Source organism: Catharus ustulatus, chromosome 7 (assembly GCF_009819885.2).
Source record: "Catharus ustulatus isolate bCatUst1 chromosome 7, bCatUst1.pri.v2, whole genome shotgun sequence".
Classification (NCBI taxonomy): Eukaryota; Metazoa; Chordata; class Aves; order Passeriformes; family Turdidae; genus Catharus; species Catharus ustulatus.
In genome coordinates this window covers 23,267,324-23,292,106 of record NC_046227.1, presented here as the reverse complement: position 1 = coordinate 23,292,106, position 24,783 = coordinate 23,267,324, and the positions used below count along the sequence as shown (strand labels likewise).

At 49.5% G+C, this 24,783-nt stretch overlaps 1 protein-coding gene across 3 annotated transcripts; it reads left to right on the top strand.

Annotated features, from left to right (window-relative positions):
* Positions 1-15: 15 nt before the first annotated feature.
* TTLL4 (tubulin tyrosine ligase like 4) lies at positions 16-23,970 on the top strand. 3 transcript variants are annotated; one of them, XM_033064055.2, is made up of 18 exons: positions 16-6,146; positions 6,821-6,930; positions 7,349-7,412; positions 9,328-9,452; positions 9,827-9,937; positions 10,786-10,862; positions 11,451-11,645; positions 11,729-11,811; positions 12,894-13,022; positions 13,648-13,770; positions 15,259-15,357; positions 15,895-16,029; positions 16,744-16,881; positions 18,507-18,609; positions 19,142-19,352; positions 21,582-21,652; positions 22,234-22,316; positions 23,106-23,970. In XM_033064055.2, exons 1-18 carry the CDS (start codon positions 4,903-4,905, stop codon positions 23,233-23,235), a joined length of 3,231 nt encoding a protein of 1,076 aa, XP_032919946.1. In that variant the 5' UTR covers positions 16-4,902; the 3' UTR covers positions 23,236-23,970. The 3 variants fall into 3 exon arrangements, with proteins under 3 accessions (XP_032919946.1, XP_042635366.1, XP_042635365.1); XM_042779432.1 differs by lacking the exon at positions 23,106-23,970 and having other exon boundaries at positions 16-3,827; positions 4,881-6,146; positions 21,582-22,315; XM_042779431.1 differs by lacking the exon at positions 23,106-23,970 and having other exon boundaries at positions 16-4,744; positions 4,881-6,146; positions 21,582-22,315.
* Positions 23,971-24,783: the final 813 nt, after the last annotated feature.

Genomic DNA, 24,783 nt, shown 5'->3' with positions numbered 1-24,783 from the left:
AGCAAGGGCAGGCACTTGCCAGCTTCACTGCTGGCAAAACAGAGCTGCAAAATCTGCTGTCACTGTGCACTACTTCTGCTTCAGGGCTGGGGAATCTGCCAGGGAGAAAAGTTGATATCCTTTGATAGGGATAGGGAGTCCATGCTCTGCCCTTTGCTGTGGCCCCTGCACTGTCTGGTCACAGCCAGGCCAGCCATCCTGGGGTGAGCACTGAGCAAGCCCTTTATTTCAGGTGTCCCTAATACACTCAAGCCACAGCCCTGGATTTTCTGCCTACTGTGCCAGAATTTCTCTCCTCACGTGGCAACCATGTTTCAATGCTCTTAGAGTGGTGGGAAAGTCCCTTGTGAAGTCAAACACATGAGCCTTCAGTCCCCAGCCCACCCTGTGTGTGCGTGGAGGGAGGCATTTGCTGCAGCGCAGATAGTGGCTGGATTCCAGCTCTGCCATGGCTTGGTCCATCATCCTGCTGTCCCTGAGGTCTGCCTCCACCTTGGGAACAGGAGCACACACCTGAGCTACTCTTATTTCTCTTGCAGGGCAGTGCTCTGCTTAGGTAAAGGGTCGTTTGGGGCAGCCATACACTCCTCATACTTCCTCTGTTCAGTGTCGAGTTCAGCACCACAGCTGATGAATGCAAATGACCAGCCCTGGCACAAATGTAATCCTGGGATGCAGGTGGAATTTGCTGATGCATCCTCACAGAGGTTGATTTCTTACTGGGTTTTTTTTGGGTTTTTTTTGGTTTTTTGACCTGAGTGGCCAATCAAAAACTCGATGTCCCATTTAGGACAGAAATTGGTTGTCATCCTCTGGATTTGCACACAAAATGTGGTTCTGTAAGGATGATATTTAACCTGAGAGGGAACAGTGAAGCTTAACTGTGTGGCAAAGGAGCACACCAGGCTGTTGTGGTGGCCAAACTGCCTCAGCTGTGTTGTCCTCATGGACAAATTGTGGCCAGCAACACCCTCTGCTCTTCAGCTTGAACTTGCTGGTGTCCTCAGGTGCTTTGGCTTGGTGTGTGACTGCCCTTGAGGCCACTTGTTTCTTGGAGCTGATGTAAGAGAGGGAGGGCTGTTTCTATGCTGCTGAAACACAGGTTTGTACCTTGCTACCAGCTGTTGGAGCAGTTTTAGGCACTCAGTTGGTTTCAGATCAATGCTGTTGATCTTGTTCAAAGTTTTAAATTTTTGAAGGGAAACAAACCCTTATCTTGAAATGTATATTAGTTTTAAAACTAGTTTGTTTTGCCTTGTTGTTAACTTGTTTGTTCAAGCTTTAATCAAAAGTCCCAGAGCTTCAAGTGAGGAACTTGATGCAAACTCAGGTGTCATTTAGAAAAAGATGTTGTCCTTTTTAATAATAAAGAACAGAACAGACTATGCACCCTGCAACGGCATAGAAAACAATAGCAATTGCAGTTGTCTAATCTCTCCTCCTTGTGACTTCAGGCTGTGTGTGGCTGACAACACATTATCAGGTCAGCTTGCGGTGCATACATTTACAAGCTCTTGTTATTTTAAGTGTGTCACCAAGCTGCACTTAAAATAACCTCCACAGCCAAACTCCTCTAACTGGGATGATGTGCACACCCGGGCTCTTAAGGTCTTGACCTTTCCTGTTTGGAACAGGACTGTGAGGAGCTGCCATGCTGCCATTAGAAGAGCACATGCTGCAGTGGGGCTCAGACTGGAAGAAAGGATTGTGGCTGATGCATACTGGGGTGCACAGAGGCTGGGGCACGTATTCACCCTGTGCTCTTGTGATGTGACATTTCTACAGGCTGTGACAGTCTTCCAGCTGACCTCCCAACATTTGTGAGCAAGCTTTGTGGCAATAAAAGATGCTGGCAGAATAATTATGAGCAAGTTCAGCTGTACAGTCACTCCAACAGTAACAGCTTTGGCCTCTGTATTGTGTGTCAATAAGTCCAAGCCGAAATCCATTAATTACTTGGTTGGGTTTGAATTCCAGCCTGGCCACTTCACCAGCTAGTTTCCCTAGCTCATGTTTCTACAATAAAATTTCAAGGGTGTAGTTGTTGCCATTGTGAGATGCAGAAGAGACTCCAGCTCCTTTGTCATAGAGTTGGGTTGGCAGAACTAGGGATTGCGTCAAGCTGTGACTTTTGTCCATCCCAAAGCTCCAACTGAATTAAACATAAAGGGAAAACTTCCCTGCTGGTAACCAGCAAGGGTTTACCCTGGGGCAGGTTCCTGCCCAGAGCTACAGAGATGTGGCAGCTGCTTGTGACCACAGCCTGGCATGTGAAGGTGCCTCCCTCCATCTCCTTCAGGTCTCTTGGATGTGTCAAGCTGTCCTTGCAGTAAGGATGGGAGACAATTTTCAGGTGGACATTAGCGCTGGCTGTGCTGGCATGCAGGAGGTGTGAATGGGGGGAAGGACAGGTGGCATGGGCTGGTGCTGTCAGTCTGGATACATCCTGACTTGCCCCCTGTGGGGTGTCTTCCTTTCATCCTTCCTGCCCCTATCTCTGAGCTCCTGTGTCTCCACAGGGAAACAGTGATGGTGACTAGCTGTTGGCCAACCTAGGCTTTACCTGAAAGCTGATCTAAAGGCCCTGCAGCTTTCTTATGCAGCCGCTGCTTCCTGCACACCCCTCCCTTGTGCTGGCCCAGATGCTTCTGCAACTTCATGACAAAACTGCTCTGGAGAGGGGCAAGCTCAGCACATTTTTGTCTGCTACTATGGAGCTGGGTTCCAGGCAGTGTTAGTTAAGGCTGTGCCATGGCCAGACTTCCACCCTGGCAGTCACAGCCATCAGCAGTACTCCCATGTCTGTGTCAGTCACATCTGTGCACTCCAGATCAGGGTCACACAGGGCTTCTGCTGGCATTTTCACACCTGTGTATAAGCTGACTGTAAGATTCACAGTCCTCGTTACAGCTTCATTAGGCCACATCACTTTTATTTTTGCAGTAGGATGATCCACTGATAGCTGTAAAGCCGGGTGGAGATGAGGCACAGATGGCTTTTACTTCAGGCTGGTTTTACAAGGTCATTTCGCAGCTGTAGGCGGTGGTCAAACTGGCAGCGTGGTGATGCCACAGTGACAGACCCTCTAGGCAGGAGCACTTTTATTCTCCTTGGATTTTAATTTGCTCTTTAGCACCTATGTTCACTGGTGTCCTAGGGTCAATTTGTGGTCTGAGTGCGCTTGTGAGCTGGGTGCATCTGGAGGGGGCAGCACGTGGAAGCCAAGCACTGCTCCCTTGTTTACTGGTGGAAATTTGAGCTGGGCAGGTGGCGGCATCTGAGCCACAGCTTCTTCGCTCTGTGCTAATCGCTGTGAATGTCACAACACAGCCAGGTTTGCTGCTGGGGGCAGATTGGGTAGCAGTGGAATAGTGTTGTACATCTCAGTTGTGGAATTCTCTTCCTTGGGGCTTGGAGCCCCTCTGGGCTGCAACTCCCACTGGGATGCAGGCGCCCTGTCCTCATCAGGAGTTCTCAGCTTGACTGTACAAGCACTAACAAGCAATGCAGCCCTATGGGTGTGGAATGGACTCGGCACCTTCTGTATTTCCTTGCAGAGCTTGGCAGGGTAGCAGCTCTCCTTGAGAATGTATAGTTCCTATGGGATCCTGCATTGGATGTTCCATCTCCTACATCCTCTGGCTGAGATGCTGCTGACCTGGTATGTGCTGGAGACTGGAGCTGATTCACAACTTGAGAAAGCCTGGCAGGTGTAGGTCTGTCTGACCCAGCCGTGTGATGGTGCGAGCTGCTGTGATGGTGGTACAGAGCAACCTCAGGGTCTCCAAGCTACTCTTTAACTGCTGCATCTGAGGCTTGTCTTTCAGGTGAGAAAGGAGTGTGTATGTGTATGGCAAGAAAAGGAAGAGTGTGATGGTTGATGCTTATCCTTCTTTTTATACCTTTGTTTTTTTTTAAACATTCAAGCGTGTGAGAGCTGGAAGGTGGAAGAACCAGCCAGCCTGCTTAGAATACAAATTCCTATCACAGCTGTATCCAGGGGCCCTCCAGGCATGTGTTAAAGCAATAACTGGCTAGTGGTTTGTTTTCTCTTTTCCCTTCTCCTCAGGCCAAGAGGATGTTGCAGGTATGGTGCAATAGTTCATTCTAGGAAGATTCAGGATACTTGCATCTGAAGCTGTGTGGTCTGCCAGTTTGCTCCTTGCAGGAGACTTTTCTGTAGGACTGCAGTGGGGAGAAATGTGTTGTGCATAGCACTGCCAGTCTCTGCTGGAAGCAGATGTGTTGATGTTAGAACAGCCCTGCATTTACTTCTTGCTGCCTTCTCAGTCCTGAGCTCTATAGGAAGCCTTTAGCCCTCACAGATCTTTTTGAGAAAACATTTTTGAGAAAACATCTTTTTAAAAGGAGCATGAGAAACAAGCAAGGGCTGAGGTTCTCACCTAGTTGTGCAACATTGCGAACTGAAGCTTTAAGGAGCAGGAAGAAAACAAAAGCAGACATTTTGGGGCTTGTGGCAGAGTCAGGAGGCTGATACTGGAGACACTGACCTGTAGGAGTGGGCTCTAGCTGCCATGTGGGTCCCAGGCAGGCACCCTCTTGTTGCAGACAGGATGACTGTGCTGAGGCTGCTACCCCACGGCCCTGGCTGGTAGTCAGGCACCCCTGTGTGTTTGCAGCGTACAAGCTTTCCTGCAGATGGCTCTCTTTACATTGTTTTTTGCATCCTCTGGTTTCATGGGAGATGCCAGCCGTTCTTTGACTTGGTCTCAGGAGACTCTTGGTGAGCTCAGTAAATGGGAGATGTGGTTTCTACCCTGCAGGAAAAGCAACTCACCCTGCTTTTCTCACGTGGCATTGGGCTGGGTGCTGTGCCCTGACAGGGCAACAGTGTCTTTCATGTTGTCCTTTTGTTTCAGACCAGCAAAGATGCTGCTGTAGATGACTAACGTGCTTGTGCTTCACATACTATGGCACTACATGGCGTCTGCAGGACCAGGCCATGCTAATCTGGGCCCCAAACAGCAGAAGAGCATTGGGCTGGAGTCAGGCACCCTTTCGGCAGAAAGATCTGAGCCGTGCTGGGCCTGGTGCCTTGCTCAGCAGCAGGCGAAACCCATCTGGAATTTAGAGGAGAGATATGAGAGTGCTTTCCAGCATCGCATCCTGCTCCCCTCAGGGATTCCTCTGCAGCAATCCTGCCTCTTGTGCCCACCGTCACTCTGCCATGCACAGCCCACTGAAGACAGCCTCCAAAGCCCTCCAGACACTGGTTCTGTCACGGGAAGGGTGATGTCTTCCATACTGATGGAACCCTGCCGGCTGGCAGAGGAGTGCTCTGGTACTGGGGTCAAAGGCTCTGCCCTCAGCTCAGGTCAGCAGGCTGCCAGCTCCTCTAGACCAGTGCTCAATAACAACTCCTTCCTATGGCCAAGCAGTGCTAAAGTGCCTTTTCTGCAGTCGCTGAAGATGAAAAAGGTGGAAAACACCCAGAATTTTCCTGCTGTTTCATGGTCCTACTCCGGAGACAATAGAGACAGCTTCCCTAGCAGCCTGATCAACAGAGCAGTGACAAACAGCAGTGTTGTGTCAGAGCAAAACACAATCCCCTCCCTTGCCCCTGTGCCAAGCAGCGCGATCCTCAGGAAGGAGCAGTGCTCATTGGATGACGCTAAGGGGAGACTTCTCAGCTCAAAAGAGAAGGAACCAAAGAGCCTCTTTAAGGCTGTGCAGCAGCTACCTAGTCAGGCTGTCACACACAGAGGCTTTGGGTGCCAAGTTGAAAGTTCTGGCCTTATGAATGTGGGTAGCCTATCCAACCAGAACAGCAGGAGGAGGCAGCATGCTGGAGTGCAGATCATCCGGAAAGAAACCATTGCTCCCCTGAACATGGAGCTGGGGAGCCATCGCCTTACCAGTAACTCGAGCCTTACTGGCACCTGTGATGCCGCTGCCCGCACTAAGCGGATCAGTGACCGTCCCTTGGCCTCGTGTGCCGGCGTTCCCGACTGCAGCACCGGCTGCTGTCCCGCAGGCATGCTGAGCCCTATGTGTGTGGGGGGCTGCCGGGCAAGAACAGAGTCTCTGCATTTCACTGCCATCTCTGAAGTGGCAGCGCAGGTGTCCACCATCCAACTGGAGAAAGAGGACAAACAGGCCCAGGCTGTGGTCCCAGGAAAGCTTGAGTAAGTAGAGGCAGGAGGAGGAGGGAGGCTGTGGCAGGATGTGCCAGGCTGGCCATTGCATCTCTGCATGTTGGAAGAGAATGCGCTGTGGGCAGTACGAGGTGGCCATAAAGATCATCATGGGCTGTGTCCACGAGCAAAACCCAACTGCAGCATCCTAGTGGGTGGAGCACTTTCCTGCAACCTCCAGCTCGACACAGGCCCTCAGGATAGCTCCAAGCTGTTCTGCCTTTTCCTTCAACCACAGCTTGGTATTACTGTGTGGCATTTCTAGTTTGTTCTCCTCAGTCAAGGGCCCTGCCTCTAGTGGTAAGCTGTGCACATGTGTTGAATGAAACCTGCTGTTGAGCCAGACCTTCCTAGTCAGAGACATGGGTTCATAAAAGAACTAATACAGGATAGAGAAGGTGTGAGGACATGGAGCTCCTGCTCTCTTGCTGGGAGAGGGTGTCATTGTTCCTCTTCTTTCTAGCTGCTCTGGAATATGTTCCAGGGCATGGTCTGGGGCCTCCCCATCTTGCTAGCTCGGGGTGAGTGCTTGTACATCAGTAATGGAGAGGCAGCTCCCCTATTCCCTTGCACATTGCATTATCTCATGCTGCCTCATGGGCTTCTGGTTTTTCGGCCCTGGAAAGCATGTGCCATTCCTTTTGATGTGATGTCCTTTGTCCCAGTGCTACTGCTGAGAAGTCACTGCTGGAGCTGAGCCATCCGCAGGATGAAGCAGAGGAAGAACTTCCTGATGGCCTGGACGAGAGCTGCAGTCAAGAGGAGTATGAAGACAGTGAGTGCTGGTTCCCCAGGGAGGGCTGTGCTCCATGCCTCAATGTGGGGAGTGCAGGAGCTGTCTGGGAGCTGGGGGTGAGCACAGCTACCCTCCTGTCTTACATTAATTTTAGGATTTACTAAATCCAAAAGTGATGTAACAGCAAGGAGGAACTGCATGGGTTCCTTCCGGGAGCAGCTAGGGCTCACCACTGTCCTTCTCCAGAACTTACCCTTTTCCTCTCTGTGCAGGGCTGTCAGTTCTACTCCCTTCCCTATTTTTACAACCCTAATTGGTGGGCAGAAGCCAGGATTCAAGGATTTGGGGCAGCTGGAAGGTTCTGTCCCCCGGAGCATTTGTTTCCTCTCTTCTCTCACTAACTCTGTATGCACTCACTCTTCAAGGAGACAAAACTTGAGTTTATTCCCTCCTGCAGGTGACTCGGATGCTTCCTCTGATGCTGATGTGTTGTCCAGTGGCTCTGTGATTCCTGGATCCAGGTTAGTAGCTGTAAACAGTGCACTGAACTTAGCATATTTTTCCAGACTTGTCCCAGTATCCAAGGGAATGGCCTGAAGTTGTGTCAGGAGAGTTTTACACCCAGAGGGTGTCTGGGCACTGGAACAGGCTCCCCAGGGAAGTGGCTGCAGCAGCAAGCCTGACAGAGTTCAGGAAGCGTTTGGACAATGCTCAGGGCACATAGTGTGACTCTTGGGAATGGTGCTGTTCAGGTCAGGGAGTTGGACTCAATGATCCTTGTGGGTCCCTTCCAAATCAGCATATTGTGTGATTCCATCATCTTTCCCTCCGTGGTGACAGAGGAGATGGTAGCATGTGGGGTAAAGGAGGGAAGATAGGAATAGATGTCCCAGTCAAAGCAAGTTTCCTTGCTACCCTGCAGACTAGAACTACCTCTCTTGCTACAGCAACCTGTAAAGTGCTAAGGGTGTATCCACTCCAGGGGTCTTAATTTCACTGGCACTGACAGTTGCTGAGTTAGGTTTACTGGAATAAATTATGCTCTTGCAGTGTCATTGCCTGGCAGATGAAACAGAGTGGAGGTGTCCTGGGCCAGAGATTGCAAAAGCTCCTTGGAGTTTTGTGTCTCAGCACAGCATCCTAGAAACAAGTCCTGGAGCCTGGGTTTTTCTTTAGCTTTTGGAGAATCTTTGTGTGGGGAGGATTGGTCAGTCTGTCGTCATCTGAGCCCTGCCTTCATGACTCCTGGCTGACCTTTGTTGGACCTGTTTTTGCCCATCCAGCAGTGGGAGCTGGTCTTGCATGGGGGCTGCCTCAGGCTTTGCTGTCTGCCTGACAGCTTGCTGCTTCCCGTAATGTCATCATAATCTGGGAGACAAGCAGGGCTTTCTCTGAGCAAGTGTTGAGCCTTAGGGTACTGCAGGGCTCTGGGTGTGCACATGTTGTTGTGAAAGTCCTGCAGAGATGTTGCAAACTGGCCCAGCAGCTGTTTCTGGCAGGATGTGTCTGATTGGTCTCTGGGGCAGATGGGGAATCAGTGCTTGGGCTAAATGCTTCTTGTAGCAAGGAAGGAGGGATGTTGATCACTTCTTTGTGCAGGCTGTGTGCTGGCCTGGCCTTGAAACCTTTGCAGCTGTCTCTTGCCTTCAGTTTGTTGTGGGTAAAACGAGTTTTGTGCTAGAAAATGTTAACTAATATAATATTTTGCCAATTTACAAAGTTTTAATTACTGATTTTAGTACTGAAAAAAGAAAGAAAAACAGCAAGGACTTTGAGCAAACTGCTTCTTTTCCCCATTCTTGTCTCCAATTCTTTTGCAACAAGCTACACACTCAATCCCTTCAGTGAGGCAAGGGGTGGCCTGAGATATTGGCAATAGTGTGTTGTAGTTCCTTTTTTTTTGCTGCTCTTTCTTCCTTACTGGATTGCTCTGGTGTGGCTTCTTCCACTGGCTGCAGTGGCATATATTTGAATATATGTTCATGGCAAACTCTACTTTTCACTTCATCACAACCTTAATAGAAACATTACAAATTCTATCCCTCCTTCCAGGTATTGGGGCTTGCTGTGGTAAAGCGTACATACAGTGGGTAAAATTCTATCTCTCTTCCCTGCAACACAGCAGAACCACAAAGTTTGCAACAGTTAAATCATATGTATTACTTGGACAAGGTTATAGGGTTTGTCATGTAAAAAAACTCCACTCCTTGCCCCAAAAAATCACAAACCTCACAGTGGTTACTTGGCATGTGCATTCATTGCAGACTCACCCCCTCATTGCTGCAGACTGAGTTACTGACCTTAGTGCCCGTTGCTTGCACCGCATTGCAATGATGGTGCAAATTCCTGATACTCAGATTAGGGCTCCTTCCGGCTTCCCTCTTCCTTTGTTACTTTTCACTTTTAGCCAGCTGCCTATTGCTTCGTCTTTCTTAGGAGTTGCATCGAGTGCCTGGCCCAACCTACTGAAGCTCAAGACAAAGTGCTCAAACCAGCTCTTGTCTGCAGTTTATTCCCTAATGTGCCTCCAACTATCTACTTCAGTACTCGGGATGAGACAGGTGAGCCAGGGTCTGTTGTTGCACAGGGTGGCCAGCACATTTTTAGGGAGCAAGTGGTTCTAGCACACAGCCTGGAGCTGCCTGGCCGGGCTGGCTTTAATCCTTCCCATGATGAGACCCAGCACTGGTGTGAAATCCAAATGACTGCACTAAACTGTGTTGCTTCCATTGTCTGGAGCATGGCTCAGGCTGCCACTAAGTGTTCCAGTGTCCTGGATCTCCCCCAGCTGTGGAGTCTTCTGCTCCATGATGGTTCTGCAACGAGGGCTATGCAGCCCTGGTGCCTGTGCAGCAAACCATAAGAATTTTGCAGCTGTAGTAAATCCAAGTATTGTGCTTGTTTTCCTTCAGTCTTTAACTTTTTGCCTTCCTAGTGGAAAAACTGCCTTGGGAGCAGAGGAAGCTGCTGCGATGGAAAATGTGCAGAGTCACACCTAACATAGTGAAGCAAACCATTGGCAGGTCCCACTTCAGGGTTAGCAAAAGTAAGTTGGGGGAGGCAACATTGTGTCCTTCCTTGCCTTCTGGTGGGTTCACATTTTTGCCTGTCTGACCACTGCAGTATCCAACGTCTATGGGTCCCAGCGAGGTCTGATCTGCCTCTTGGCTTGTTGTTGGCATAGAGGACTTGCTCCTGGGCTGTCAGGAGCTGAGGCAGGTGTGAGGCAGGTTTGCTCTGGCTTGCCACACTAAGGGGGCTGGCCCTCATGTAGTGTCAGGCCCGGCAATGCTGCTCCTTTTCCCCATGTACTAAGGAGGAAGGCATCTTCTCTGACCATAGGCAGAGTTCTCAGGGTTGGGAGTCTTGTCACGGAAGAGATGCGTAGAGAAGCGCTGAGCATTTGCAGCTGTGACCCACACTCTGGATTGTGATCTTCTGGAAGTATTTATGGGACTCCTGCATGTATCAGGGGACCTCTGCACAGACTATTTTGGGGCTATAATGAGACATGGAGGGCAGAGGAAATCCTAAGAAGTTTTGGCATCCTACATGTTCCTCAACAATGCAGCATTCATTAGCCTACTGCTTCATTTGCCAGCTGTAATGCAGAGAAAGTCAGGATACTGGGGAATTCAAGGCATTCCTTGACCCTGTGCCTCTTCTTGCAACCAGTAATATTTGCAAGGATATGACCCACTTGGTTAACTGGATGCTACTCACAGCCCTTGCTTTGGTAGCTTTGTAGTAGCAAGTAAGAGTACTTTGTGCAGTTATAGCTCTGCAGCATCCCTGGTATACTTCTGCTAGCCCAAGGAGATGGGGTGCTGTGGGTTGAGAGGCTGTTGTGGGTGGCAGCATACTTGGTCATGGACTTTTCTGTTTGTCCTGCAGAAAGCAATGACTGGCTGGGTTGCTGGGGCCACCACATGAAATCTCCTGGCTTCAAAGCCATCAGAGAGCACCAAAAGGTAGGGGCTGTTTTTGACTGACCTCCTTCACGTGCATGGAGAGTGTGTTGGAAGAAATTTGGGTGCCCCTCTTCTCAGGACCAGGTGTTTGCTATGTAAGCTGTCCCAGCAGTGTCCCTTTCAGAACTGGGAGAGGAGTCCAAGAGACAGGCATTGCTGGAGGAACATCTCTGCTGTGAGGGTGGCTCTTGTCCAGACTGAAGCTGTAGCCAAATTTTGTTTATTTGTGAGCTTCTCTAAATTCATCCTTCTTGTGGCAGAAGTGCTCTCACTGCCAGTGCAGTGAAGGGCATGTACCTTACTCTGATCACAGAACAGTCAGGTGTGGCTCATGGCTTGAGAACCTTTGAGGGACCAAAGGTTTGGTATCTATCACAGGTACCTGCCTGTTCTGAAGAGCTGTGATGCTCTAAACTATGCAGTTTGTCCCTGTAAAGCTTCAGGAGTAGGTGGAATCTTGAGAGGGGTGCAAAGACTGTCACCCTGCACTTTGTTCAGAAAGGATGTATCCTCTGCCAAGGGAGCAGGAAGGGGTGGGCAAGGAGTTGGGGAAGCCAAGAGATCTCATAACATCTGTGTTCTTTCCAGCTAAACCACTTCCCTGGTTCATTTCAAATTGGAAGGAAGGACCGTCTGTGGCGTAACCTGGTGAAGATGCAGGCTCGCTGCGGGAAAAAGGAGTTTAATTTCTTCCCTCAATCCTTCATCCTGCCCCAGGACATCAAATTACTCAGGAAAGCATGGGAGGAAGGAGCCAGCCGGCAGAAATGGATTGTGAAACCAGTAGGTGTAAAGCAGAACTCAATCCTCTGTCCTTTTGTAGGTGCAGGGAGAAGATCTGATCCTTTCTTGTTTGTATTTTGCAGCCAGCATCAGCAAGAGGCATTGGTATCCAGGTTATCCACAAATGGAGCCAGCTCCCCAAAAGGAGACCACTTCTAGTACAGAGGTGAGTGAATATATGAAACCAAGGTTGACACACAGCCTTAGACCTCTTAGTGTCTTGTATCTCTGGCCAGTTCTGGACCCCTGCCACTGTGTGGCAAAGCAGAAGTACCTGATTTGCATCTGGAGACTTCTCTGGAGACTGCCTGGTTGTCCTGCTGCTAGAAGTTCGGCTCTGTCAGCTGCATCTAGGCTTGCTGGAGTGCTGCTGTCTCTGTGTAGATATTTGAGGTCTCAGACATGACTTGGTTTCATGAGCTTTCTGGAGCTTGTGTCTGGCAGGTGGACAGCTTCAGCTCTGCTGTGATCCAGCTCCCATTGTTCTGTACTCTGGGATTTGACATGTTTGGAGACAAACAAACCTTATCCAGTTCACATAAGCACAGTGGAAAGAGAAATCCCAGGGAAGAGCTGGCAATTGTCAAAGATTTGTTCTTATCCAAGTTAGAATGGTTCAGTAAGAGTCTCAGTGCATGTAGATGTTAGTCAAAGGATTTTCTTGAAATAACAGCGTTCTCAATCTCTGTCTCCTGCAGAAAGGTGGAATAGTTCAACTTGATTTGAGGTTGCTTTCTGGGAAGATTCTTGTGAGGGCAGGAAAACTGCAGTGTTTGGCAGACAAGGACCTGTTGTGTTTGCTTGTTAGTTCTCTCTGTCCGCTTTCCATGCAAAGAGATAAACTTTCCTGTGGAAATTCATAAGCTTCTGGGGTGAATAATCAAATCATTTGGATTAAAATACCCAACTGTTTCTGCTTGCTGTACAAAACCATCTGTGGTGTACTGCATGTCTTAGATGTTCCTGAATATTGCGATCAGCGTTGTGGGTGTGAAAAAGCTACTGTGCCTTAAAACTGAGGAAAATCTCTTCAAAATGGAACTGAACAGAAAGAAACACTGCTTATGTGCCGCACGAAATGGGAGAGCTGCTCTTTCTCCTGTTTTGTCTGTGATGTGATTAACTTGGAAATGCTGTGCAAAAAAGGCTTCTGCATTGACCCCTTGTTTTCCAGGGCTTCTGAATTGGGGGTTAGAGATGTCCTGCATGTGAAAATTATAACCCTTATGTGCTTACTTCCCTCTGCAGATATCTGCACAAACCCTACCTCATTGGCGGGAAGAAGTTTGACCTGAGGATCTACGTTTATGTCACTTGCTATGATCCCCTCAGGGTCTACCTGTTCAAGGATGGATTGGTTCGCTTTGCTAGCTGCAAGTAGGTTGTGCAGGAGAGCGATGCTGGGGGCTGCCTTGGTGCCCAGGTATCTGTGGCTGTGGTACCTGCCTTGTCTGGGGCAGGAGGGAGTCATCCCCTAGGGTGATGTTTGAAGTTGTATTTTGCTTGCTTAAGAAGCAGTGTGGAAACACACGGGGTCGCTGCAGGTGACTGTTGAAAGGGAATGTGAGAGGATGCTGCCTACATCCAACCTTCCCAATGAAAGATCAGCTCAGTGTAATGCAGTTCTTGAAATACATTGTCTGTGCTACATTCTGCATAAAAGCTGGCACACCAGAAACTGAGATGTTTCTTCCAGTTTTCATTGTGTTGCCTCAGGCTGCTGCAGTTGCATCAGTGCTTCTGCTCGCTGATGCTCTGGCTTTTATTTCTTGAGGACATGCTATGAGGGTGGGATTGCATTCCACTGTCCCAAGGCAGCCTGTTCTGTCTCATGTTTTATTTCATTAGCTCCGGGCTAATGTGGGGACAGACAGTTGCAGGCAGCAAAGCTGGTGCATGGCTGAGAGTGGTCTGAGATGAGAACAAAGTCTGTGCCTGCCTGGTGGACCTGGGTACAACCACTTCAGTCTCAGAGAGCTTGTGTTCCTCTTGCCTCCTCCAGGTACTCCTCCTCAATGGAGAGCCTCAGCAACAAGTTCATGCACTTGACCAACTACAGTGTGAACAAGAAGAACACAGAATACAAATCCAACTCGGATGAGACTGCTTGTCAGGGACACAAATGGTAGGTACTGCTTTTAGGGTACAAGGTAGCTCTTTCTATTTCTCATTAAGTCAGACTTCTTTCAGTATTCTTACCAAAACTTGAACTTGCTTTCTGTATCATCTGCTCCCACTTAGGAAACTGAAAGAACAGAATGATTTTAACATGAGTTAGTGTCAGTGGAATCTGGATGGTCTCCCTGGCTTGTGAATCATCTTGTCCACTGCTACTTGAGCTGTAGATGCTGTTCATCCTGCCTGTGTCTGTCCATTCCCTGCTTCCAATGCTGCACTCATCTCTGCTCATTCATCCCCTTCCCCTATTTTGGGGATGATGGGTTGTGGTTAAAACAGAATCTGATTGGATTTTGTTAGATATTGAATGGGTCATGCTTAAATTGGCTAGATGGGAGTTCTGCCCATCTCACTCTTGACTTTGCTGTGGAGGCAGAGAAGGGGCAGCCCTGGTTTAGAATTATGTGCTACTCAGTGGGAGTAGGAGCAGTGGGGCCGTTTCTAGGCCTTTGGGAGAAGAACTGTAATTTTGCAGAAGTTCCCATTCCTTGCTCTCCCATGGGTGAATGGATGCAAGCCCCAGGAACTTGTTTCTGACTCCATGGTGGTGTTTGAACCCTTTTAAAAATAGTGCAGGATAGAGTTCTCAATTCTCAGCCTGGGCAGGGCTACTGCATTTCAAAGGGAATTGCAGAAGGTGTTTTGCTGTGGCCAGATTGCTTGGACCTGGACTTGCTGCACAGTGGTCTCTTCCTTCACTGGGACTTTTAGCAGGGTCTGCTGCCTCTCAGCAGTTGCAGTTGTGTGGTGGTGAAATTGTGTGGGTTTTCCATACTAGCATGCAAGTCAAAGCTGGCTGCTCCTATATTAAAGATAAGCGTGGCTGTAATCCACTCCATCTTGTATGCAGGAAGCGTGACCTTTGGATTCCTGGCCATTAGCCGCATGGTCTCACTTGAGAAATATCTGAGCATCCTTGGCTCGGTGTCAGAGTAGCTTGCAGCACTCAGTGTGGTGTGGGAAACTCCTGTAAAAGCATAGATGCTCCCCCATACCATCTTGTTACCCACATTTTTCAGAATTTTTTTTCATTACTCAAGCCTCAGTGAAGTGGCTTTAGCTAGAACATTTTTGGGGTCTTGTTGGATTCCTGCTGAACTGCCTTGCAGTGCTGCGGGGGAAGGCCTCCAGGAAGGGGAGGTTTGCTGAGGACATGGAGGGGGAGGGAAGAAAAGATATCTGGGCCTGACTTACCTTGCTCATGTGCTAATTTAGGACTGTGCTTAGAGAAGTCTATGACAGATTCATGTTCCTAGTAGCTTGGGCCTTCAAGACCAGGGGCCAGGCTGGGGAGAGCAGCAACTAGGAACTGAGAAGTTTGAGAATGTCAGGAGGATTGCCATGCCAGGGAACAGTGCTGTCAGCGTTTCCTCTGTTGCTTTCACTACCAGCAGCAAGGGGCTAAGAGCTACTTCCTTTGCTTTCTCTCTGACAGGGCACTCAAAGCTCTCTGGAGTTACCTGACCCAGAAGGGAGTTAATAGTGACGCCATCTGGGAGAAGATTAAGGACATTGTTATCAAAACCATCATCGCGTGAGTCTTGGCACCCCTTGCTCTGTGTGTCTGTGAGGTGCACCCTGGCCCCTTTGACTGTCCAGTCCCCTTCTCAGCCTGGTCCTTTTGCTCTTAATTGAAATGGTATCACTGCTGTTGGCTTAGGATTTTTCTGCAGATCCTCCTTTCATCCTGTTACTTATGCTCCTGCTACAGTAGCTGCAGTGGGTAAATAGATCTTATATTTCCCTGACCTGCCTGAAGGCCAGGAAGGTGCAGTGTATCCAAAATTGCCCAGCTTGCCACCCACTCCTCTGCTTTGTCTGGAAGCCTGAGAGAATGGTCCCTGGTGCAGGATAAATCTTGTATTCAGAAGTGGTTGCTGCTGCTCAGGATGCAGTGCTGGATCCATGTGTGGTGAAGCAGCAGCAACTCACAGGCTGGTCTCTCAGCCCACCTGCTCCTTCAGCACGTGGCTGGATTACACTTCCAAAACTGTCAGCACGTGCTGTGAACAGCCAGAGCTCTGCTGTCTGTCTCACTGTTGGAAACAAGCATTTTTTTCTTGACTTGCAGTTCTGAGCCCTACGTGAACAGCCTGGTGAAGTTGTATGTGCGCCGACCGTATTGTTGCCATGAGCTGTTTGGGTTTGATATTATGCTGGATGAAAACCTCAAGCCCTGGGTCTTAGAAGTCAACATTTCCCCAAGGTAAAGCATATTCTGAGCCACAGCAGAGTGGATAATGGCCTTTCTTTTACTACAAAGTGAGTTTAGCTTGCGATGCTCCCTGTAGCCTGTGCTGAAAGACTCTGGGCTTTGAAGCCTCCCTCTCCAGATTGCAGGAATCAAAGCCCTCCCTGTCTGTGAAAGCAACATTCATCTGCAGCTCAGAAAGCTTTGTTGGGCATGCTCCAGCTAGAGCCAGGGAAGAGTATGTTAAAAAAGGAAGGCCAAGGAGGGATGTATCTTGTACAGAACGGGTGATGGCAGAGATTTCTTTGCGTGGGCAGAAGCAATCAGCAGTTCACTGCCTTGTGCACCATTCTTTGCTTCCTGATGGCATCCGGCTGCGTGGTGTCAGCTGTGCAGGCAGGGCCAGGAGCTGCAGGGTAACTGAGCATGGCCCCTTCTGTCTGCGAGAGTGGGTGGGCATGAGCTGTACACAAAGCCATGTACACACAGCTCTGGGGATGAATTTGCCTATTTCTAGCAAACTTAGGAAGAGATGGAAAAATTAACTATTTCTGATAGGAAGTCCTCCCCTTCAAAAGAGCTATTGTCAGGATTTTTCTCTCAGTGTTTTACGGCTGGTTTCATGAAGCAGGGGACAGGCTAGCAGTAATAACCCAGGGATTGATCTCGGGGCCATGGGGCCCAGCACCTCCATTCTAGCACTCAGGCTGTGATGCTTCCTTTCTGTAGCCTCCACTCCAACTCCCCACTGGATGTGAGCATCAAGGGCCAGATGATTCGGGACCTCCTCAACCTCGCTGGCTTTGTTCTGCCCAGCATGGACAGTATGGCCTCAAGGACACCGACAAGAAGTGACTTTACATGCAGGTTAGCCCCCCTCTTTATCAGAGAAGCGGGCTTTTTTCTTGAGGGATTCTGTCTGGGGGGTTGCTTGGAGCTCAGCAAACTCCGGCTTCTAGCTGTTGAGAGCCTGTGCTTGCTGGTGCTTCAGCTATGGGTCCAAAGAACTTGCCTCATTGCCTGAGTATCTGGTTCCTGTGGTCTCTTCAAGGCAGAAGGATTTATGCCCTCTCTGCAGGTTCATATTTGGAAGTAAGGCCAATGTAATTTGGGCTTGCTCTGCAGTTAGTCAAGTCGTGCTCTCTTGACCTTCCCCCTGCCAGAACTAATATGATGCTAAGTTTCACTGCCTGTCTGTTTGCTTGGAGGACTGGCTGGTTCTGTTGGGGCTGGATCCACTTTGCCTCTGACTTACCAGAACTGACATGCTGCTGCCTGGAGCAAGAGGAGCACCTGTTATTTTGCAAATGCTGGAGTGATCAGTTCTTTAGGCAGGACTGCAGGTGTCACATGTTGCCAACTTATGGGTGGAGGTGTGTACAGTCTTAGTTTGCAGCTAACATGGCTATTTTTCACAGAATGCTAATTTCTGGGTGTGTTTCCAACCAGGCCCCTAATTCTTCTGTGTTTCACCACAGCTAGGGCTTATCCTGGTTTCAAACCTGATGGCTGGAAGGAACCCAGTCTGCTCCCTGCAGCAGAGTGGCTGCTGGCCGTATGTCACTGAAGGGTCAGCTTGCCAAGTTAAGCACCAGCATGCAGTGATGTGTGGGCATGCCAAACGATGGGACTCTTGCCCTCTGAGTGCCCTGTGCCTTCAATGGAGAAGCTTGGAACATGGGCCTGTTCCAGATGGGGAGCTCTCACCAGCTCATCTGCGGTGCTTTGATCGCATGCTGGTTTGCCACTTCCAGTGGAAGTGCTGAAGGGCAGGTGTCCTCAGAAAGACCTGCAGGGGATTAAGTGGATCCTTAATATGGTTCAGATGATGCATTACCAGATTTCTTGCATCCAGAGGCAAGCTTGTTTAACTGTATTTCCTGCCCTGGGAAGCATGTGAAGGGTTTTTTTTTATTTCATATGGGCAGAATTCCAGTAGATCTGAATGTTCCCCATGCACCATGCAGCACAGACTCAAGGTTCTGCTCTCCCTGTTTGGATCTGCACACAACTAATAAGTTTTACAGCAGCAAGAACAAAACCAAACTATATTGATAGATGGGTTAAAAGGTTTTCAACAAGTATCTCCCAGATTCTGGCATGCCCAAATGGTTCAGTTGGCACTTAGAACAGATGGTTGCGGGTCAGATAGTACAAAAGGCCAGAACTTCCCGTGGTGTGTGTGACCCTCTTGCATCCCATGTGGGTGTGAGGTGATGGCTCATCTTTTGGGTGAAGGAATGCTGAAATGCCTTAGTGAGGCAGAGTCCTCCTAATTTCCCTGCCCACATCCTTCCCAGCTTCTGTGCTGATGCACAAGGCCACGGACCTATCATTGATCTCAGAAGTAGTGAAGTCCTTGGAGAAAGTGTTCTCCATGTCATTTTCATGAGGATGTCATTACTCTTTCAGAAGTTGCTGGGAGCAGGTCTTCCATGACAGGACATTGTTTTCTCCCCTTAAATGCTCTATTGTTTCTCTTGTGTCCTCAGTCTGGGCAGTGCTTTGAAGGAGAAGCCCAAGCCAGTATCTGAGCATTTGAGAGCAGAGAAAATGAAGAAGGCCTATTACTTGATGCAGAAGATACCTGACCAGGTACAAAACAACCTCCTCTGTTATTTGCAACATGCCAAGCCCATGTCCCATCCAGTCTCACATGTCTATCCCTCTTCCCTCTTCAGATTGTGCTCTTCTCTGGGGTCAGCCAGATTATGGGGTGCACTTGGGCTCCAATGGGTTACAAGACAGTTGGTCAGAAATAAATTGGGTTTGCTTAATCCATTGATTCATTTGTACATTAAAATAGTCATGTGCTGAGGGGCACATTACCCACCAGTCCCCAAACAGAATCTGAGTACTGCCTGTTCTTCCTTATCTCTCTGTGCAGCTCTTACAGCCTTTGCCAGCTGACCCCAGTGCAGGTTAGTAGGGCCACTGGCCTTGTGTGCCTCCTGGCAGTGTATTTAAGGTAGGCTGGGCTGCAGAATTGGTGTTCTCTTCAGTTCTGTGCAGTGTTGGTGCCACCATTGATTCTAGACTCCTTCCACAGTTCCCAAAGATCTTAGACACATGGAGACCTCTGCTTGAGACATGCTTCTCCCTGACCTTGGGTTGCTCTTGTCTGCAGGATTTTTATTCTTCTGTCTTGGACATCCTGACTCCGGATGACGTTCGCATCCTGGTGGAGACAGAGGATGAGTATTCCCGGCGTGGGCAGTTTGAGCGGGTGTTCCCTAGCCACATCTCCATGCGGTACCTGCGCTTCTTTGAGCAGCCTCGTTACTTTAACATCCTGGTGACCCAGTGGGAGCTCAAATACTACTTGAATAGACACAAAGGTAACTGCCCTCCAAAGCCTGGCACGGCCACCTGACTCAGGCAGGCTGCCTGCCAGCAGTTGTGGGAGACTTCTGAGCTATGCATGTTGAGGGGGAGCTGCCTGCCTGCATACTAACCCCTAGGAAATGTGTTACCTTCCCAGACTGCTTCAAATATCACAAAAAGCTTATTCTGACTTGATGAGAGGTGATGACTGTTCTGGTACTCACAGCACTATCACTTCTAGGTGCTCTGGCATGAAGCAGACTGGGATTTTGCCTTCAACCTGTAGCTTTGGCCTCTTACTGTATTTCTCTTCTCTCTTTTGAGGAGAAACAGCTGGATTTGCTGGGCTTTGCTCCTGACTAGTGATCTGTGAAGGAAAAATTTGGCCTATTCCCTGGTCTACTGCAGTTTTCTAGTTGGGGAAAACAGTCAGCATACAAATGGAAATTTTTCCTAAACGCTAGAAATCTAGCTAACATTTTCATCCTTTCAGGACACAATTCTGTATTTTAATTAAAAACATCCTTTAATGAGGCATGGCTGGGCTGGACCAATTCCTTCTCACCCAGGGTTGTCTCTATCAAGGCAGCAGTATAAGCTATTTGGAAAAGAGCAACAGTGACGTCTAGCATGAAGGGTTGGAGAAAGTAAAAGAGATTGTGGTTAAAGGCTTTTCATCCAATATCTGATCTATATGGAGAGGCTTCTGGAGGAGCTGGCTTTCAACTGCAGAGACTGTATGTGTGCTCCTTAGCTGGCTGTCAAGGAGAGAAAGAAGAAAAACGCTTTTGTCACTTTTCGCTGGTGTTAAAGCAAGTGTCAAAGGGGTCAGTAACAGTCTTTCACAGAGAGATGGTAACATCATAGCCTTCTCTGGCTCTGTTGTCAGCACGTGTCATCCTTTGCCTTGCTAATATCTTTGCTGGATAATTTTCCATCAGCTGGAAGAAAGATTCTGTCATGGTGTTCACTGAAGTGCTGCCCTGAACTTTGCTGCTCAGGCAAGGGTCCTGTTTCAGTGCTACAGCTTTCCCAAAGAAGCCAAGCGAGCAGATTTGCTCTATCCCATCATTGATCTTTACCTCTGAACAGAACTCACCCTCCCCCTATCGCCTTCCTGTTCCCCTATGTTCCATGCAGCACTCCTCTTTCCCTAGTCAGCCAGATGCAAAGCCCAGGCTGGTGCACAGACCCAGGACAAGGCATCTGAGCCTTCTCTTGGTCCCCAGCCTGTGGGGGGTTTTTACAAGGTTCTGGGACTTGCTGAAAGGTAGCCAAGGAACAGGCTTTGGACGGCAAGGATTTCTCCTGGTATCTTACAGAAAATGATAGTAATCTTAGCTGGACAGCATCAGTGGACTAGCTATTGCTCTGCTTTTCTTAATTTTCAAGTCACCCTAGCCTTCTGCTATGACCCTAAGGCTCTTAAATAACAAAACAGGATGGGAGTAGTCCTGGATTTCTCAATATTTCTGGGTTGGCCAAGAGCAATGTGTTTGGCTGTAGTGGGGACAGCTAGAAGAAAGCCCTGGAGGAAGTGGAGCCTGTTCAGTGCAGTTGAACACAGGCTTGTGCTTCAAAATGACCTTGCTGTGCTCTGGACCACCACATCTTGTGTATATTGTGAGAAGATTGGTCCCTCCAAGTCATACCAGCAATGATCTTACCTTGTGCCAGTCTTGCCCTCTGTTATGGAGGAAGTCTCAGCCCATGTTGAGCTCTGGATGGATCCCTGTAGAGAGGAGATGATGCACTGAGATGCTGCAGCTGATCAGTGCTGTGCAAGGAGGAGGTTGCCTGAGCTGCCCTCCTCTGGGAAAGGGGTCGATGACAGCAAAGCTGCTCTACATTTGCACGTTGGGAACTTTCACCGGTGCAGCCCAAATCAGGTACTGCTGTTGGCAGGCACTGGGCTCAGGGGGACAGCCAATCTGGTCTAATTCGGCAAATCCTGTGTTGCCCCAGTTTCCCTGTTCCGCTGAGCCTGCTGCAAGGAATGTCTTGGCTCCCTGGGAGGAAGGCAAGCACTGCAGCAGCCCACGCACTGATGTTTGTTCGTACAAAGGGTGAACGCCCTTGGTTTACCCCGTGTTTGCTGGCACTCAAGCACGTGTTCAAGTAGTTATTGCATAGCATGTGCTATGTGGTCAGTACAGCATATTTGCATGCCCTAAGCTGGGAAAGCTTAACTCTTTGTAAACCTGGCTGTTTGTTCTCATTTACTGTCTTCTGTCACTTCCCAGGTCTGGAGCTACTGAAGAACTGGTGTGTCAAAGGTTACCACACTGGGGCAGGGATGGATTTGGCCCAGATGGTGCGTATAACTGTGGGTAAGGTAGGCAGAGATGGTTGTTTACCTGCACAGAGTTGGGTAGAGATCCTGCTTGTTCTGCTTCCTCTGGCTCCTGTCTTACCTGTTTGCCTTCTTCCCTCTTTGCCAAGGCCTCCAGGAGTCTGGAAAAACCCATGCTGCCCTATTTCCCACAAACATGAAGCCATGAGCAGTATATCAGATCTGCAAGTATTTTGCATCTGAATATCCTTGGGTGCACTAGGCACAGCCCTACATATTTGGCACCCATCCTGCCCATTGTTCCTCTCTGTGAGGGAGTCGTGTCTCCTGTGCCTTACAGTAGAATGCTACTCTGAAAGAAACCCACTCTTTTGAACCTCAAGGTGCTCTACTCCCACTTTCAGCAGAGGAATTCATTAGGCAGAGAGCAAAGATTGCTCTGTTTGCTATTCTGGGAACAGTCTGGTGGCAATGACAATGCGCAGCAGTGAGGCAGCTCTAGCTGAAGCTCTCTAGGGCAGCCTGTGGCAAAGCACAGCAGGCTGGAGGGATTTTTGCCACAACTTAAATAGCCATTCTGTTGTCTTCCTCTCCTCCCACAGTGGTCATTGCCAAAGTCGTTCTTCCTCCAGAAGAGTAGCATTCAATCAAACGGATTCAGCAAACTGGAACTGGGCAGACTGGGGTGAGTTTGCACTGGCCGTGACATTCATGGTGTTCATAGTGTGACTTTTGGACAGGTGTCCTGGTAGAAAACTAGCAGCCCAAAAAGCAGTTTTATTTAAGGGGAGAGGAGCAGGTTGATTTTCAGGCTCTGAAGCCTCTGCTTTGTGGAGAGCCAACAGATGGGGCTGGCATGATATCTGTGCAACTGGGCATGTCTTCTTGGCACTGTACACCCAGCTTACAGTGAAGTTCAGAACAGCCAGATTAGGTGATGCTTGGAGCTGTCATGGTGAGAACATGCTGACAAGATATTCCCTGCATTAGAACTTGTATCATTTCTGTGGACGCTGTGATTAACAGTGAGCAGAGCTCTCAGCTGCAGCATTGGCCGGGGGAACAGTGAGGCCTTCGGGTCTTGTTGCACCGTCAAGCTTCCCCGAGCAATGCTGGGCTGCTGACAGCTTCCTGCAGAGGTGGAGGACTGGAGTTTGGGTAAGCCAAAGTGAAGGGAAGGCACACCCCTGGTCTCTGGTACTTCAGAAAAGGTCATCACTGTTCCTGTGCTGAGGCCAGAGTGGAGTTGGGTTTACATACAGACAGGGAGACTAAGCTGTGACCCTGAAGTCCCACTGATACTGGAATACCTGTAGGGGTCAGTGGTGCTGCCTGGGATGGGAGATGGAGTAGGTGAGCCTGGCAGTCCTATCTCTGAGTCCGTGTCATGATACAGCAGATGATTATTGCACCACAATCCTTGTGGTCCTTTCTCTCTGTCCCTAAGAAGCTCAGGATCTCCTTTTCGTTGCAGCACATGCCTCCCTTCAGCTGGTGAGGATCTCATGAGATGCCTGGAGCCCAGCCCTACTCAGAGCTTACATCTCAACAAGTGCACTGGTGGAGGCAACCAGAGACCTGCTGACACTGCCCTGGTGATGTGACCAAGCAGCCACTGTCCCTCCCTAGGGACACATCAACCTACCTCAAAGGAAGAGACAGGAGATGGCTCTGTAGATAAAGGACTGTGGGAGCCCCTTGCACTGCACACTTGTTTTGGGGCTGTTTTTAGAGAGGGGTGTTTTCCTGGGCAAAGAGGAGTCCTGTGTGACTTCAGTTTCTGAAACAAGCAGCAAAGCCTGAGGAAGTGGGGGTTATCTGGCCTTTGTCCTAGACTGTTCTTAAAGCCTGACATGGTGGTTTCTTTGCTGCGTAGGAGCTGGCTGAGCTTGCATTTCTTGTCCCTAGTCATCACAGGCTGAGCCCTTGCTCACCTGTGTCTGTGTCCTGAGTTGCTGGCAGCTGAGTCTGTTCTTGCCCTGCTGCAGCCTGGCCCCTGGAGACAAGTCCCCAGTCCTCATGCCTGGGAGGGAAAACTGCCCAGTTTTATTCTTTCTGAATGTCTGTGCCAGCATCCTGCCCCCACCAGGAACAGGCCCTGCAGGAGACCTCAGGCTTGCACATCACAGCTCCAGAGAGACCACGGGTACCAGTGTGGCTCCAGTTTGATGTGTTGTTAGTAGGGCTGCTGGGGAGGGAGCATCCTTCTCAAGGCCATTGGCTCTCTGGTGTGCCCTGCAGCATGTGTGCACAGACTGCAGGCTAGTGCTCTTCTCTTGGGTCTGCTTTCTATTTTCCCTTTGTTTCTCAAGGATTTCTATTAAAGATTTAACAGTCAACTGCTCTCCTTTTTCTCATCTGGTACAGGGAGGGTTTGTGCTACCACCCCACTTTTCCCTGTCCTTCCCAGAGCTGGAGGTAATTCCTGCTGCTCTATGGTAGGTAAACATACCCCCCTGAATGGAAGAGCAGCTCCCAGCATAACTGCCTTGGTCTGAGGTCTTTCTTATGTCTTAAGGACTATCCTCTGTGTCAATAACCAAGAGGAACAGTGCATTTCAGCCTTACAAGAGGGATAGGAAGGGTTGGGTGCCCAGAGCTGGTTCTTGCTGGTTCAAGGTTCTGTCTCCTTAGTATGGTATGTAAACACTGGGTGCTTGGGCAGGTTCTTGAGGCCCAGAGGAGGTGCTGGTGTGTGGGCCCTGGGTCTTTTAGAAAGCCCTCCCCTCTCCTTGCAGCCCACCATTTCCCAGCGCTGGGCCCTGTTTCTCTGGTCTCCTTGGTGACAATCTCATCTCTCCTCGGCTTCTCTCCAGCACCTGAAAATAGCCTCCGAAAGTGGAGATGCCTGCTCCCTTCCCTGCTGCCAGCACCCGCAATGGCCAAGCTGGAGCTAGGCTGTTCTGCACAGCACAGCTGTAAGGGCCTGGCCCCATGGACCCCTGCACCACTGCGGGATTTGGGCCACCCTGTGAGCCAGCACTGAGGCCCCGGCCTCGTCCCTCCTCCTGCCTGGCAGCACCAGGAAACTACTTGTACCCTGCCATGGGCCAGTATCCAGCTGTCCCCTGCAGCCACAGAGCCCTGGCCCTTTAGCCCTGTAGCCACCAACCCTGTAGCTCACACGTAGCTGCCCCGGGCCAGCCCGACAG

Coding starts and splice junctions, on each gene's coding strand:
- TTLL4 (XM_042779432.1), top strand. CDS start 4,903: ATGACTAACGTGCTTGTGCTTCACATACTATGGCACTACATGGCGTCT. Junction 9,453..9,826: donor CAGTACTCGGGATGAGACAG/GTGAGCCAGGGT, acceptor TTGCCTTCCTAG/TGGAAAAACTGCCTTGGGAG. Junction 19,353..21,581: donor CTACTTGAATAGACACAAAG/GTAACTGCCCTC, acceptor GTCACTTCCCAG/GTCTGGAGCTACTGAAGAAC.